This window comes from Protomyctophum parallelum (genome assembly GCF_964188405.1).
Source record: "Protomyctophum parallelum genome assembly, chromosome: 22".
Lineage (NCBI taxonomy): Eukaryota > Metazoa > Chordata > Actinopteri > Myctophiformes > Myctophidae > Protomyctophum > Protomyctophum parallelum.
In genome coordinates this window covers 9810074-9825637 of record NC_139714.1, presented here as the reverse complement: position 1 = coordinate 9825637, position 15564 = coordinate 9810074, and the positions used below count along the sequence as shown (strand labels likewise).

The window sequence follows — 15564 nt, the reverse complement described above, 5'->3', positions numbered from 1 at the left end:
GTGCTTTTTACTCTGTACGAGGACCATAGATGGGCTGTATACAGAGGGGTGACATACGGTAAACAGTGCATCAAATAGATGCACTGTAGATAGACATCAAAGTGCTCACAGGATTTCAGCTCTGCATGTCCCTGTGTACCCTTTTTTAGGTGAGATGTGTATCCAGTGTGAGGGGGGCTGGTTTTCACCCCCTGCCTTTGAGAACTTTGGCGGAAAAGGTTACTATAAGAAATGGAAACAATCTATCTATTATGAGGACCAACCCTTGGAGTCGTTGTTTAAAGTGAGAACTCAACTGTATATAAATATATAGGCATAGCACAACATATTATGCTATACACTGATACAATGTAGTGTGTACACAGTATTCATCAGTATTGCTTTTAATGTTTATTATAAAAGCTGCACTGGAGTTTTCACACTATGTTGATGACCCCAAGTGGCAGCAAGAGGTAACTATTTTGATTCTCCCTCCGCTGGTATAGAAGTATAGTATATAATTTTAATCGGGGATGAAGAGTTTTGTTTCTTTCTTTTTTTTACCTTATGTGATTTAGTATAGACAGTACACGTCACTTACACATAGATAAATGTATCCTGCACCTCACAATGTGGTATTGTTATTGTATATGGAATATGTATTATTTATTTGCTACTGTATTTATTGCTATAATGTTGAGGAACCAAACTGTCTCTAGTCTCCATACTCTGACTTTACCCTTTTACTATCCCTCATCACAGCAGGGCCTTTTGACGACCCCTGGGTTTAATAAGAAGAGAAACACAGAGGATAAAAAGGTGATCTTATATGGGCATTAACTTAGGCAGGTTTCTAACATATTATTATACGTCAAAACCCACGTCAATCTGTTCCTGTGTGTGTGGGGAGGAAGGAGAGAATGTTTAGGCCTGTCACAAAGATGCAAAACGATATTATACTATATATCTGATTGACTTTTATACCACTTAAATGGTATAAAAGATTGGTTTCTCTAGATGGGGTAAATTGCCAATGACTGATCGAGTCATTTAGAAGGAATAATATCGGCCGATCAGTGGCTGATCGATCTGAGCACCTCTAGTACCATCTTATAATGGGCTTACGTAAGGACCAATTATATGAAGATAGGTTGAAAATGTCGTCCTATAATGTCTGATATTTAAATGACTTTCTTTCTTACCCGAGTCAGATGAATAATTGCAGGAAGATGGATATTGGAGGCCACATGGTACCTGTGCTGCACAGGTATCATTTGCGTGTTTTGAGGAAGGAAAAAGAACATGATGAGGTATCAGGGGAGGATGAAGACTCGGAGGGTGAAAGCCGAACAGACGACAATTCTGAAATGAAAGAAGAAGGTGAAAATGATGAGCTGATGAAAAATGACTGTGAATTCTTATCAACTACTTATAGAATAAACAGACAGGCCAAAGTGATTAGGGAATTACTTTTTTTTCTTTCTTTTTCCTTTTCTTCCAGGAGAGAAGAAGTGGCTTGTCCTCAAAGGGTATGGAGATATAAAGTCTGCCTCCAAGCAGCAGAGCACCAGTTTACAAATCCCCCTCAAGAGATTGTCTGCGGTAAGATGCCAAAGATGGTAGCTGTTTCCTCTTCCCCTTGTGACTGGATTGCCTTATGCACCTATCTCACAAAACGTAAAGTAAAGACAATTCTTAAACAATTATTGAGTCTGTAGAAAAAAGAAAGAAAACACACAACAAAACACGCAAATACACACACTTTGATGCACATGCGCCGCAGAAGAAGATGCTCTGTTTGCGGAGACTTGAGAGGAGGTCTATCACTAGCTGTATTTTAATTATGTGACAATAACAGTGACATGACAGTGATGTTCAGGGGCAGGTTTGTTAAATGGATAATAAAGAGTAGAATTAATTAACCTGAATTAAAAAAAATACTTCTCAAAGCTTTGCTAAGTGAATAACCGGAATGAAATAATTTATGCAATATAGTGTAGAACTAGACTAGAGAAGAGACTGTAGAGTAAACCACTGGACCTCTTCTCATAATGTCCTCTTGCCATGCCTCAAGCCCTTCAGTGAAATACAGAATCAGCCATCAACACAGAGCTGTTGCTCCATCTTGCTTCGTTTCCTGGGCCCAGGGTGTGTCACGTGTGTGACAAATCGTATGACTTTGACTTTGAAATCATAACAAATAGTCAAAAACTAAAACAATATGGCTCCTTTAAACCATATTGATGATTGATAAATGGTACAAAATCGTTATTGATGATAATGATGCCTATGAAATCATGACTGCGTTATAATTACAGCATGTATGAATTAAATTAATTATTTTTTGTTTTGTTTTAGACGTATTTAAGTATTCTTTCATCCAACAGTAGAAAAGATCTGAAATCAGCAGGTTTGTACAAAATTGTTACATCTCATAATCTCAGTATCTCGTTATAGAGCAATGTAATGAATGAATGAATAAGCAATCAGCTTGAATTGACAGCATTGTATGTTTGTTTCTGCCCCTGTCACAAAGTACCAATGTCTGTCTGTCCCAGACAGAGCTGTCTGTCTGTCACCTTTTTCATTCAATCAAGCACAATCGGCCACAAAGTACCAATCATTAGATAACTTCCTGTATATACTGGGTCATTTTGAAGTAATAATCCAGCCCTGTTTGTGAACAGATAATTGGTGTATGCCACTAGAAGACATTGATGATGATGATGATGATGATGATGATGAGGGGCAGCATAGTGAAGAGCCTAGAGAGAACAGCACTGGGACAGAAACCGAGGACATGACCACAAGTCCCTCGCTAACCCGATCAGATTCACGCCTCCTGAATTCCTGCCATTCTGCTAAAGAAGTTAACACGGAAGAGATTCGGTGCGGGGACAGACAAATGTGGGAAAATCGGATCGAAGAGGAGACAGAAATCGCTAAAGGAAGTTCTGCCAGTGAAACCTGTAGAAGAGCCTTGCCCATAACCCTTCAGATGACTAAGACCCCACCGGCCGATGGCGAGCCCCATGTCAGTGGCATAGACAGGCCCTTCCCCATCTTCTCAATTAGCGACGACTCTAACGAGCGCGATGGTCATGCTGTCGTGTCACATAGCATCATGACCACAGGTATGTGTCGTATTATTTAGGTGAATGTTACACAAGGTAGAATTGTGTTACTAACTTTGCTAATAAATGTCTTCGTGTTTGTTGAAAGAGTGAGATACGCTGTAATGCATTCCAATATTTTAGAGGTTATGTTAAATCAAAACATTTGAGGGCGAACTGACTTATGCCGTTAATTTAACATTTTAATACCATTGCATTGAAATTTGTCACCCACAGCCACAGAGTATCAGGAGAAAGATGGACCAATAAAAACACAGCTCTGTGAGGAACAGGTGGGAGATGGACCAATAAAAATACAGCTCTGTGAGGAACAGGTGGGAGAAGGGAATATTAACGAAGAGCAGATAGAGAGAGAAAGTGACGGTGAGCGTCGTCACACATCAGGTTCTGAAAACAACACTCCTATCGCTACCGGAAAGACCAATGATAAAACAGTTCAGCAACAATCCATCCAATCAGAGCCAGCCACAAGTACTCTACTGTCACAGAATGACTGCCTGCCTTCCTCGGTCCCGAACGCTCAGAACGCCAAAACAAAGGCTTATTGTGGCTTCAGAAGAACGAGGCCATCGAGTCTCGTCTGGAAACGACACCGCTGTGGCCAAGATAAGGCTCAGGAGAAGAAACGTGACAGGAGGGACATGCTTATGTTGACCACTCTGCGAAAGATCTGTGACTCGCAGCACAGAATGTGCGAAGCACTGGAGCGACTCGGCTCCAAACAAGATGATGTCATAGAGCTGCTGACTGAGACACTGAAGACACTGAAGACACCGACTGATCAGGACTCTGCAGCCACACTGGACGAGTCAGCAAATCAGTCAGGAAATGTGTGAGAGAGAGCGAGAGAGAGAAGCAAGTGGTTGAGTAGGAGCGGAATGTGACAGACTGAAAAGGATGTTTACGTTACTTTGCATAGTGGGATAGGTATCCCGACCTGAAAATGTATTTTCTGTTTATTTCAAGAGAGATGTACCTCTTACAAGGGACCCCTCTCACAAGGGACCCCTCTCAAACAATGTGATTGTTTGATTGCACATACACCAAGGGTTCCCAACTTTTTCAGGCTATGACCCCCCCCCCCCCCCCCCCCCCCCCGACAAGCATTTGGAATTGTAAGTATTTAAATTGAGAATATTGTGAAAATAGCAAAACTACAAGCTCACAACAAGCTTGTACGATGTTTCAGTGTTTCTTACCTGATATTTGACAATTTGACCGATTTGGTAAATGGTCTTAAAAGCCGTTATTCTTTAGAAATGTGCAGATAGAGTAGCCTAAGACTGGTTCCAGTGCTATTTGGCATGACCCTCTACCATACTGTACATACATACTGTACCATACTGTAACGTTTCATAAGCATATGACAATGCATGTATGTATTTTGGGCAGAAGAAGAATTTTCACAAAACAGCGATTTATAAGCGCATATAAGATACCCTGTGGGGCACGGTGGCACAGTTGGTAGTGCTGTCGCCTCACAGCTAGAAGGTCCTGGGTTCGATTCCCACTCGGGGCGCTGTGGGTGCTGGCGGCGTGTTTCCTCCTCCGTGTCATCAGTGCCCATACCCGAAGGCGGGGTTGGCGAAAGGGCCTTTCTGTGTGGAGTTTGCATGTTCTCCCCGTGTCCCCTAGGGTAGGTACCCTCACAAAAAACATGCAGTAATCCTGGTCTCTAAACTGCCTCCCCCTGGCCAGCCGGGGCGCCTGATGGAGGGGAAAGGAACTGGTTGGAATAACGTGTTCCTTCCACGCGCTATGTCCAACCAGGAAAACTCCCCCCTGTCAGGTGTAAAGGAGCAACTTGGACACTCAAGCATGAAGGAAGCATGAGTTAAGTCCGTTGCTCTCCCTAGGTTGGCGGAGGGTGTGTAGAGCCCAGGATCACATCACAGGATGATTGACACAGGGGTGAAAAATGGGTTACAAAATCGTGGGACAAAACATATAAAAAAGAAAAGAAAAAGATACCCTGTAAACCTATACACAGCACTTATACTGTATGTTGGTTTGTTCAGTCATGTGGGGACCCCTCCAAATAATTTGGGGTCCCCGGGCCTCCAGTTTGGGAACCACTGATTTACACCCTATATTATTCTAAATTGTATGTTTCAATGGAAACAATTAACTTAAGTACCCAGGAGGCGCTAGCCCCTCCTATATAGAGGTTTAATGTTTGTTTTTCCTGAAACAAACATAAAAAACACCATTGACAATGAAGGGAAATGTAATGTTTGTTTTGTCCATGTTATAGAGCCCCTCACTTCACATGGGTGTGATTCTTTTTTTTTTTACCTACCCCGTTTACATTTCTGACTATTCAATCAATGTGCTGTACTACTTTTGATTGTTATTATGCTAATAAATGCAACTAAAACGGCACTAGATATTACAATGTAACAGAAGGCAATTCTTTAACTGAATCATTTATTTGATCAGAAGCGAAGAGATGTTTTGTATCAGAAAGAATACATCAAGCACAATACATTATTATTATTTTTCACTATGATTTAATATTATTAAAATATTACTTGTGCATTTAGATTAGAAAACTAATTTCTGGCCCAGGCGGTGGCGTAACCGTCTGGGAACCCGACTGGTAATCCAGTCGCAGTGTGCCGCGGGTTCGACTCCCGAGCCCGACACGGCCTTTACTGCATGTCTTCCCCCATCTCTCTCCCGTTTCCTGTCAGCCTACTGTCTGTCCCTTCAAAAAGCAAAAAAAAAAAAAAAAGGCGTAAGCCGCAAAAGATATATTCAAGAAAAAAAGAAAACTAATTTCTAAAGCGGAACCATATGGCAAGTCGGAAGTCGCTGAATGAGAAGGGGGGGACAATAACAAAACCGGACCAATATGGTGGCGTTGTCTTACGCAACTTTTGGGAAATCGAATCCCTTGGAATCCACATGAAAGAAATGCATTCTGAGAAGGAAGACATGGCCTCTGGCCTCTGTAAAATCTGAATCCCCCCCACCCCCCCACCCCATTTTCCCTCACTGTATATAGTATCTTTTCCCTTTTTTGCTTCCCATATGATGAATTCCTGTTCTGTTCTTTACCTACAGAGAAATGTCTATTTGTATGTCTCTAAATGTTTGTATGTCTTTAAATGTTTTGATGAATTGAACAATGTGGACCCTGTTGTAAACAAGTGTAATGCTTAATTGGGTCGTCCACTCACAGTTGACAGTCTTTGTATTGAGTTTGTGCTTAAAATGTACTGTAAATTCTACAAACTGTTAATAAAGATTTCAATCAATCAATCAATGGCAGTGTATCGTGTATCCCAAGCCGTGCAAATCCACAGATATCCCAAGCCGTGCATATCCACGAATATCCCAAGCCGTGCATATCCAGGCTTCCCAAGCCGTGCATGCCTATTCCCACTATAGGCTGAGGAAGAAATGCCACTTGACAGTTTTCAAATCAGCCTCATGGTGGCGCTACAACAGGCCAAGTTGCGTCTCACTCACACACACACACACACACACACACACACAAACCCAAACAAACATGTTTAAATTACTCCTAAACATTTTGCCAAACATCACACAATCTCCTATCCTCCTGGTGGAGACCTGTGCCCAGAAGGGCACTTTTTCTAGTTAATTTCTGCATCTCTTAGGGCCCATTTAACCATATAATGCATTTGGATGGCAAAAATGGCAGATCTGCAAGTTCAGTGTCTTGAATGAGATGTGCTGTGAGTTTGCATATCTGCTATTTTCCAGCATAGGACCGTTGCACAGTGAAGTATAAACAAGGCTTTAGGATTTATAAATCGTTTTTAGAATCCTTCTCCTCAGGAGCATATTAGTTAATTTTCAAGAAGTCTACACAATTAGAGAATGAATTAGTCATTGATCAAAATGATTTCCTGCTATCTCTCCTATGGAACCACATCAATAGGCCTACATTTTATCCAACAATATCAAATTATTCTTTACTTTTGGGTCTGAGAGGCTAGATCTCATCAAATGGTGGGCCGTGCCTCAAATGCCGAATGAAAAATGGACCTTGATATGAAAACCACTATTTTGCACAATAATTACAGTTAAATTCTTGAAAACAAATTATATTATGGCTTATTATTGGTTCTCACTTATTCAGAAGATGCTGAACTGTATTCGAAAAAAAGCTGTCAAGATAGCAAACGACCCCTCTCATCCAGGGAGTTCGAACGAATACTGGACTACTCGCCCCGGTGCTTGCCCGTTTTTCCTCCCGGAACTTTCCCCAGTGAGGGGGATAACTTTGTATATGCTATTGGCTGTTTGTATTCTTTTTGGAAAAATATAAAAAGATACTCCTGTGGAAAGGCTATATTATTTGACTTATATTGAACCTATAAACAATTTAGTATTATTTAGTATATGTAAGGTTTTGCCCCCTCAAATGGTACCTCGTCAGATAATCCCCACATATCCTACAACAACTTCTGTGAATAGACTTCACTGTAGTAGCTTTTCATAAATTATATTTGTACTTATTTGTTCTGCTGTCATGAAAGTTTATAGTTAGAGAAATTCAAAGTCCAGCCGTCTGCTGTCCAGCCTCTCCCACCCCTCACTGGGGAAAATTCTGGGAGGAAAACAGAAACGGGGCGAGTAGTCTTGTTACCGTTCGAACTACTTCCCTCTGGTAGACGGTACAAAGTACCAAAAGCTAACCGTAACATCTTTAAAAAATCCTTCCTAATGCCATTAAGGCACTAGATACCATGTCTCGCTAGATTTGTATTTAATGTATTTGGCACTGTTGTCCTGCATTTTTGCCATGAAAATAATTGTGTAAGTGTTGTTTTTTTCTGTTGTTTGAGGCCGAAGACAAATTTCCACTCGTGGACAATAAATTAAACTGACTAACTAACATATTACAGACAGTTTTACAGGTGCACAATTGTACATTTTTGACGATATCTTTTGAGCTTTTCTGCCTTTATTGATAGAAGCAGGGAGTGATATGTAGCAAAAGGTTAAGCTCGGAACTCAAACATGTGTTCTAAACTTCTAACATGAACATAAAGCATGAATTCAAACTGAGGGTAGAACAAAATGGATGTCTAATGTACAGCTGTACTGTCTCAATGGATGTAATCTCTAGTGTCTAATTAGTGTACTGTTTGAATGGATCGTGTTTTGTGTATAATGTATAATCTACTGTCATTTCATACAGAAATAATGACAGTAGATTGTACATTATACAATGTACAATGTGTCATGTCTAATGTATAGCCTAGTTTACTGTCTGAATGGATGTCATGTCTAATGTAAGCTGCGTTCAGATCTGAAGATATATATTTGTTTCCAGTCACTTCAATCGCCGCGTAAAAATAAAAATAAAATGAAAAAACATAATTTGCTTGCGTCGTGCACCGACATTCATTGGGAGTGTAACGAAATGGACACGCTCGTTCACCCAAGACGGCTCGGTACATGGTTTTTCCAGCCGGGGCGAAGATACCAGGCAGCCGTTCGCTTCGTTTGCGTCGCCCCATTCGCCCCATTCGCGCAACTTCTCGTCTTTGCATTGACTTTGTATGTAATCGCACGGCTCTAATTATCCAGGTCTGAACGCAGCTTTAGTCTACTGTCCGAATGGATGTTGTGTCTCTAATGTATAAAGACCATTCATAATCCATTCATAATCATGTTAACCAATACACAGGATGGGATAGAAAAATAATTTCTGCTTTTAAACTAGGATAAGCCCATACAAAAAAACATGAAAGGCAGATAGGTGAATATAAGTACTATGTTTGTCAATCAGGGAAATGAGTGAGTTCATCTTTGCCAATGTTCCCACCGCTGAGTATGCACACTACATTCTTGTTCTCCATGTCGGGTATCTTGCTGTTAACGATGGCAGCAAATGCAGCAGACCCTGAGGGCTCCACCACTAGACCTGACTTGTAGAGTGTGGACACCGCCGTCTTGATCTGTTCATCGCTCACCAGGACGATGGCCTCCACAAAGCGTTTACACAGCTCATACGGGAGGGTGCCTGGATGAAACACACAACTATGTATCAAGTGAAGGACTTTTAGCAATGAATGGTGACAAAAATGGTTGCAAATGATGAACATCACTGAAAATGGGCCTGATGTTTCTGAATTCCAAATGGAAAATGTCTCCAATACCACACGGTGGAATGTTGACATAGCGTAGGGTAACAGGTCAAAACGCCGCCGTCATTACTGCCGCTGCTTATTTAAAGACTTTTGAATGTTGTTCATGAGTGCGGATGTGAGCCTGTTATATCATCTATGAAGTCAGTCGTCTATTGTTTCTGAGAGAGTATTTCACCAATCATTTCCAGTGCAGAGGAAGGTAAATTCAGCTACCTGCAAAAGGTGGTGCGAGTCCTGAGGCGATGCTTTTGGTGTCCATACCCACTGGCTGATCCTCAATGAAGCTTCTGTACATGGTACACGCTGCATCAAAATAGAACATTTCAACACAATAAATCATCCGAATGCCAACAAATGTATAATAATTCTAATTATACTAAGCGAGCGTCGTATTATCTATGCCAATTGTACCTCCTTCTGGCTCTACTCCATAGATCCTGGTCTGGTGACAGCCTGACAGTTTGATGGCTGCAGCAACACCAGCCAGCAGGCCTCCGCCTCCGCAACACACCACAACAACGTCAGGTTTAGCCATCTTTTCCAGGACTTCAAAACCTAGACTGGACACACACATTTACAGTATCACCACACACACCAAGACTGCATCAGGCTCACACATCTTCTCTAAGGCTGGGCCGAAAATAGCAGATATTTTCCGTGTTTCAGTGGTTAAATGTCAGGGGAAAAAAACATTAATTTACTCAACACTGATGCTAGTGCTAGTGTCTATGAAACCTATGAAAAAGTTCAATCTTTTATACAGTAGGCCTATAGTGTATCTTTGCTGTCGGGCAGAAACCTACCATGTGCAAAATATTGTTCAAAAAAATATGTTTTTAGAACAACCTCATCCAAGTTGGTATGATGACTTTATACATTGTCAGATACTATCACTTTACCCAAATACAGTTCAAGTGGAGTGGATTTTGACCATTAAATTGGTGATTGGTTCTTTATCCGTCTGACTTTGATATTCTATTCTAAGGTTTAGTCAGAAGCGCTTTTTAATACTTTCCATTGGTTCAATATTTGTCAAACCCATAGACAGACTTAAAAGGTGTTCAATAGCACCGATTCATAAGAATAGAAAAGCAACGTCAGTAGCTTCATCTCTCTCTCAGCAAATGTAGCCAAAAGGTTCAATCTTCCAGACTGGCAGGAACAAGCTGTGTGAGGAAGCAAATTTCCAATACTCTCCATTCCCTCAACACTATTGAACTTCCCTTGAGCAAGGCTGACTCACTGAACTAAATATTGGACCCAATTCTTTCCCCCAGAGAGACAAATCAGGATAAAACTCTATTATCGACCTTTCAGTCTTGGGTTGTACTACTACTGACCCTACCTGGCATGACCTGCTATCAGATCCAGGTCATCGTAGGAGTGGAGGAAGGTCATGCTGTTCTCCTGAATACAGCGGTTCACTGTATCCATCATACACGATGTGGGCACTCTCTCCACCTCCACGCCAAAACTCTGAGGAGTTTCACACAAACAAAGTCTAATAAAAATGTTGCCTAATTAAAATGCTTGCCATTAAAGGCCTATCCATAGTTGAGTTTTCGGTGATGAGGTGACCACCGCTATCGCCGAGAACTACAACATGACGTCACGACACTGAGCCGCGTTGAAGAGCAAACCACCGCTCTCCCCAGCCCTTCTCTCTGTTTCTACTCACCACCGAAACGTGTGATTGGCCAATGTGATTAGTCTAGAAGTTGTTATGTTGTGCTGGCTATAGTATACTTTATAATAGTTGCAATGAGAGCTCAGCTCGTAAAACCACCATGGAGCAAAGCCGGGCAGTGCTGTCCTCCTGTCCGTGACGAGTGTGTGTGTGTGTGTGTGTGTGTGTGTGTGTGTGTGTGTGTGTGTGTGTGGGGTCAGAGGAACGGGGAGACAGGGTTCGCGGGCTCTCAGTATAGCCAGCACAACGCTACACTGCCTCCCGTAGCTCCATATACAGTTTCACAGCACAGTGGTGCACATAAAGAACTATTACTGTATAATCAGTTGACACTCAGGACAGTTAACTAAATGATTTGAGTATACCAGTATAGTAGCAATGTCTAGCCTAAGCTAACATCTGATTTCATTTCACTGGAAACTCACAGAGGCTACTTATTTTATTCATATATTATGGGTGTCAGAATTATCCAAATATTTTCATTAAAAAAAATGTAAGTCACGCTGTGGAATTTCTGCCATCTAGTGGCTCTTGTTATAACTGCAGTGTGCACACTTTGATTTGGTTTTGGCTTGTTATGACCGATCAATCATTTAGATTTGTATTGATTTTCATTACATCCCTATTATACATATACACGCCAGGTTTGATGTCTACTTATTTTATAGCACATATTTGCTTTCTTAGCAATCTAGTTACTTCACTATGTACGGTTGACTAGGGTCCATGTCATTGAGCATCTGATAAATGACATTTTAATAGTTGTGACAAACATGCAAGATGTTTGTCATGTAAATGTGACATTAGAGGGCTTATGCCTTTTGGCAACTAAGAAAACACTGTGAAGCAGTTTTCTGCTTCTACGGGCCGACGGTGTGGAACAAACTCCCACTATACCTTCGACAGGCAGTATCTGTAGAAAATGTTAAAGCACAGCTCAAAACCTACTTCTACACACTTTTAGTTGAGCTTTTAAAATCCTTATTGTTATTCATGTCCTCACTGTATTGCATTACTGCTATTATTTTAATGTTGTTTTATGCCTTTTCTTTTTTTTCTTTTTCTCTATTGCTCTGTAAAGCACTTTGAGCTGCATGGTGTCAGCCAAGGACACAAGAGATGGATTGCTGAGGTTGAGCGCAACTCCTACCATCAGCTCCCTTATAATATTAGTAGAAATGACCTAGGTTTATCACAGTTTACATAGCAGTAGATCAAGGCTAACCTCTGACCTGTATGAGAGTGGACCTGGATGTTGGAGCTGTTTCTGGCATTACAACTTTGCCTTTGGACCCGTAGTGCTTTGAGGCGTACGCAAAAGACTTCCCATAGTTCCCTGCAGACATGGTGACAAAATGGCCACCTTTCTCTCTCCTGGCAAACTGATTGGCCACTCCACGGATCTTAAATGAGCCTGTCAAATATAGAAAATAAAGAGATACACACTGTAGTCAATCATTGCATCGTTAAACTAATGAACATAAGTTCAACTGAAGAATTGAACATGGTGGGCCCTATTGTAAATAAGTGTAATGATTTATGGTGTCGTCCACAGTTAAGTTTTGTTTTGAGTTGTGCTTGAAATGTACTGTAATTCTCCAATCTGTTAATACATTCATCAATCAATCAATCAAAGACACCAGCCAAATGCTGCTATATGTTGACTGGTAGAAGAGTCTACACAAACTAACCACTGTTGCAAACAACAAAAAACAATGGATCTGCCGGTGAGATATTTTGGCCGATATCAATAACTGATATTACCGATTACCGATCAAATAATTTTGTCCATTCTGAAAAATGCATGTAACAGGGTATAGATCTTCACTGCAGGCTTAGGAAGGTCAGACTTAACTTTAATACCGTATTTAATATTGTGAGCTTGTAGATCTGTTCAAGCTGTTACTTTGGACTTGTTTATCTGTAAAGACAATCGGACCGATGCCGATTAATGAAAAAACAACTAGAATCGGCCAATACCGATGTGTTTGCCGTGCCGATAAATCTCCTATCAAGACAAAAAGGCTTTTCTGCCTCAAAAATCACCAGATGGAAACTATCAACTGAGAACTGATTCATCGTCCAAGACTTCATTGCAAAATGACATTAACTTGTACAACTACAGCACGAGACAACAATAAAAGTTCACATCACATAGAAATAAAATTTACTGTAGCAGCAATTTAGGCATTTAGCAGACGATCTTAATCCAGAGTGACTTGACAACACATGGAAATAAATCAAATACATAAATAATAATTGTCTTCAAGAATCCTACGTAAGCTAAGAAGCTAATAATAGCAATAGTTTCCATATTTTAGAACGTTTTATGCAATGCACTGAATGCAGTAGTCAAAAATAGCTGGAGCATAACATACAAATAAAGACATATTAACAATTACACAATACAAAGCTTTAAACTCGAGTTACCGTTGGCTCTATAGCAGGTCGCCTCTCTTGTTTCATCGTCATCAAATCTCTTAGCCCAAACTAGTAGATCTACAAGCTTGCAACGTATTTGTGAGCTTGTAGATCATCTGCCATTTTTGCTCCATGTGCGCCCCAGAATAGTGATGCAAGGGTTCATGTGGTCATTGTGGCGTCGACATGATTGGTTTGTACTAGTTACCAGTTCTCTGCATGTTCTCCATCTTGATGTGGATGTTGCAGGGGACACAAGGAGGCAGTGTGGTCTGGCTCCATGGGATCATGGGGGTCTCAATGACCCCCAAGGGACTGGCCCTCACAGTAGCCCTGGCTGCTCTCAGCAGCTCCAGAGTAACGCTGTCCACAGACACTGGGGCCTCCATCTGGGAAGAGTGCATCAGATGCATCACATCGACATCAGTCAATCATTCTCAGTGTTTCTCATTTCAAGAATGTCCTCAATTTGATAAATTAAGCCGATTTGATAAGCAAAAGTTACAGGGATGTTTTTTTTTTGTTTTTTTCCCTTTTTTCCCCCTTCTTATTAATAATAGGCCTATAGTCTGATAGATTAATTGATTGATTGATTGATTGATTTTTCCCCCCCCACAGTGTGTAGAATAGGCCTACTGTGAAATAGTCAAAACAAAAACTGTGGACGAACCATGATAAAGCATTTACACTTCACAATCACAAACATGATTTTGTCCCATATACCGTCTGTCATTTCGTCCAGAAATCCTTTAGAATTACCATTCAGTTGGTGGACCCTATTTGCTTTATGGTGTCGTCCACAGTTAACAGTCTAGTCTTGAGTTGTAGCCTACTAGAAATGTACTGTAATTTTCCAAACTGTAAATAAATTATACTTCAATCAATCAAAAGCTAGGGGCCCTCACCCCACACTGAGAACCATTGGCAATGTATTACTGTATTATAGTTGATGACTGACAAGACAACATTTAACATTTACTCTCAGAAAATGCTGATAAAATCCTACTGGAGATCTTGGCATCTTGCTCATATTTGCCACAACAGATGTGTTATGAAACTTGTGGACGTGTAAACTAATTGGGATAAATCACTTTGAACATCCGGTCCACAGGGGATACGGAAACGGTTTGTATGCTTGCTTGTATGTATGTGAGTGTACAAAAACCGGATACCAATGGAAACCAGACTTTCCAAAGGTTACGTGAGGCTAGTGGGAGACTGTGGGACAATCTGACCACCGTCCGCTAGTACGCTACACGTGATGTGCAAATTCAACTTTATTAATATTAAGGTACATTCATGAATACCGGAAATTTAAATGAACCAATACGTAAATCAGTAAAACAGGATCTAGGCGTTTTGGGTTTAAAATGTATCTTCAATCTCACATACCTTATTATTTGCATATGACTGGCGTGATGTTTACATGCAGTGCTGCGATTTCAACACTGTCTGTCAAGCAAATCAGCGCTTAGCCGCTTATACAAGCATTTCCGGTCATCGACGTCATAATAAAACCTTTTAGTAAGATACTGCATCCGTCAATGGAATTCTAAATAAAAGGCAAATTGTCGACTACAAGCTGTTATTCTGTAGACCAGGGGTGCCCACACTTTTTTGACTTGCGAGCTACTTTCCAAATGACGAGCTCAACAAGATCTATACCCACCAAAAAACAGTAGGCCTGCTATTATCCCATTGCTGATTTGTTTTATTTTAAATGTACCATAGCGGCGCACTTGAGGAATAGAGGGGAGGAAATGGAACTGGTACTAGGGTTTAAAAATATAAACTATATAATGCTACTGACATCTGCGCAACACACTTGAAAACAAAGACTTGCATTGTGGGTTTGAGCTAACAGGCACTTTTTGATGTCAATCAATCAAGTCACCTTAATTGTGGCAGGAGCAAAAATACATTTTTATATTTAAATTAGGCCTACCGGTATATATATATTTTTTTTAGGGGCATGTCATGATGTCATGTTCTACCTGCACAGCCTTTGTTGTGATCTACTGGTAGATCACGATCTGTACCTTTTGGGCACCCCTGCTATAGAGTCTAGGCCGGGTAACAAGACAACTCACCCTTTTTCCACCTCCAAGTGAGTTGTCCGAACATTTCACCCCAAAAGTCCGGACAAATCACTAGACATCTCACCGCGTAAATAAATAAATAAATATTCACCACAAACACAGAATCCTGTTCA

At 40.8% G+C, this 15564-nt stretch overlaps 1 protein-coding gene across 1 annotated transcript; it reads right to left on the bottom strand.

Annotated features, from left to right (window-relative positions):
- Positions 1-8077: 8077 nt before the first annotated feature.
- Positions 8078-14825, bottom strand: LOC310853446 (phenylserine dehydratase-like). Its single transcript, XM_083757782.1, has 7 exons — positions 14745-14825; positions 13561-13741; positions 12164-12345; positions 10590-10720; positions 9656-9804; positions 9458-9547; positions 8078-9117 (listed from the first exon to the last, which is right to left on the bottom strand). Exons 2-7 carry the CDS (start codon positions 13739-13741, stop codon positions 8876-8878), a joined length of 975 nt encoding a protein of 324 aa, XP_083613908.1. The 5' UTR covers positions 14745-14825; the 3' UTR covers positions 8078-8875.
- Between the last annotated feature and the right edge of the window lie 739 nt (positions 14826-15564).

Bases quoted from the DNA above. Each gene is read 5' to 3' on its own strand.
- LOC310853446 (XM_083757782.1), bottom strand. From the start codon at position 13,741: ATGGAGGCCCCAGTGTCTGTGGACAGCGTTACTCTGGAGCTGCTGAGA. The intron at 9,805-10,589 runs GTAGGGTCAGTA...GTGTGTGTCCAG, and splicing joins CTGATAGCAGGTCATGCCAG to TCTAGGTTTTGAAGTCCTGG. The intron at 9,118-9,457 runs GTAGCTGAATTT...TGTTTCATCCAG, and splicing joins ACTCGCACCACCTTTTGCAG to GCACCCTCCCGTATGAGCTG.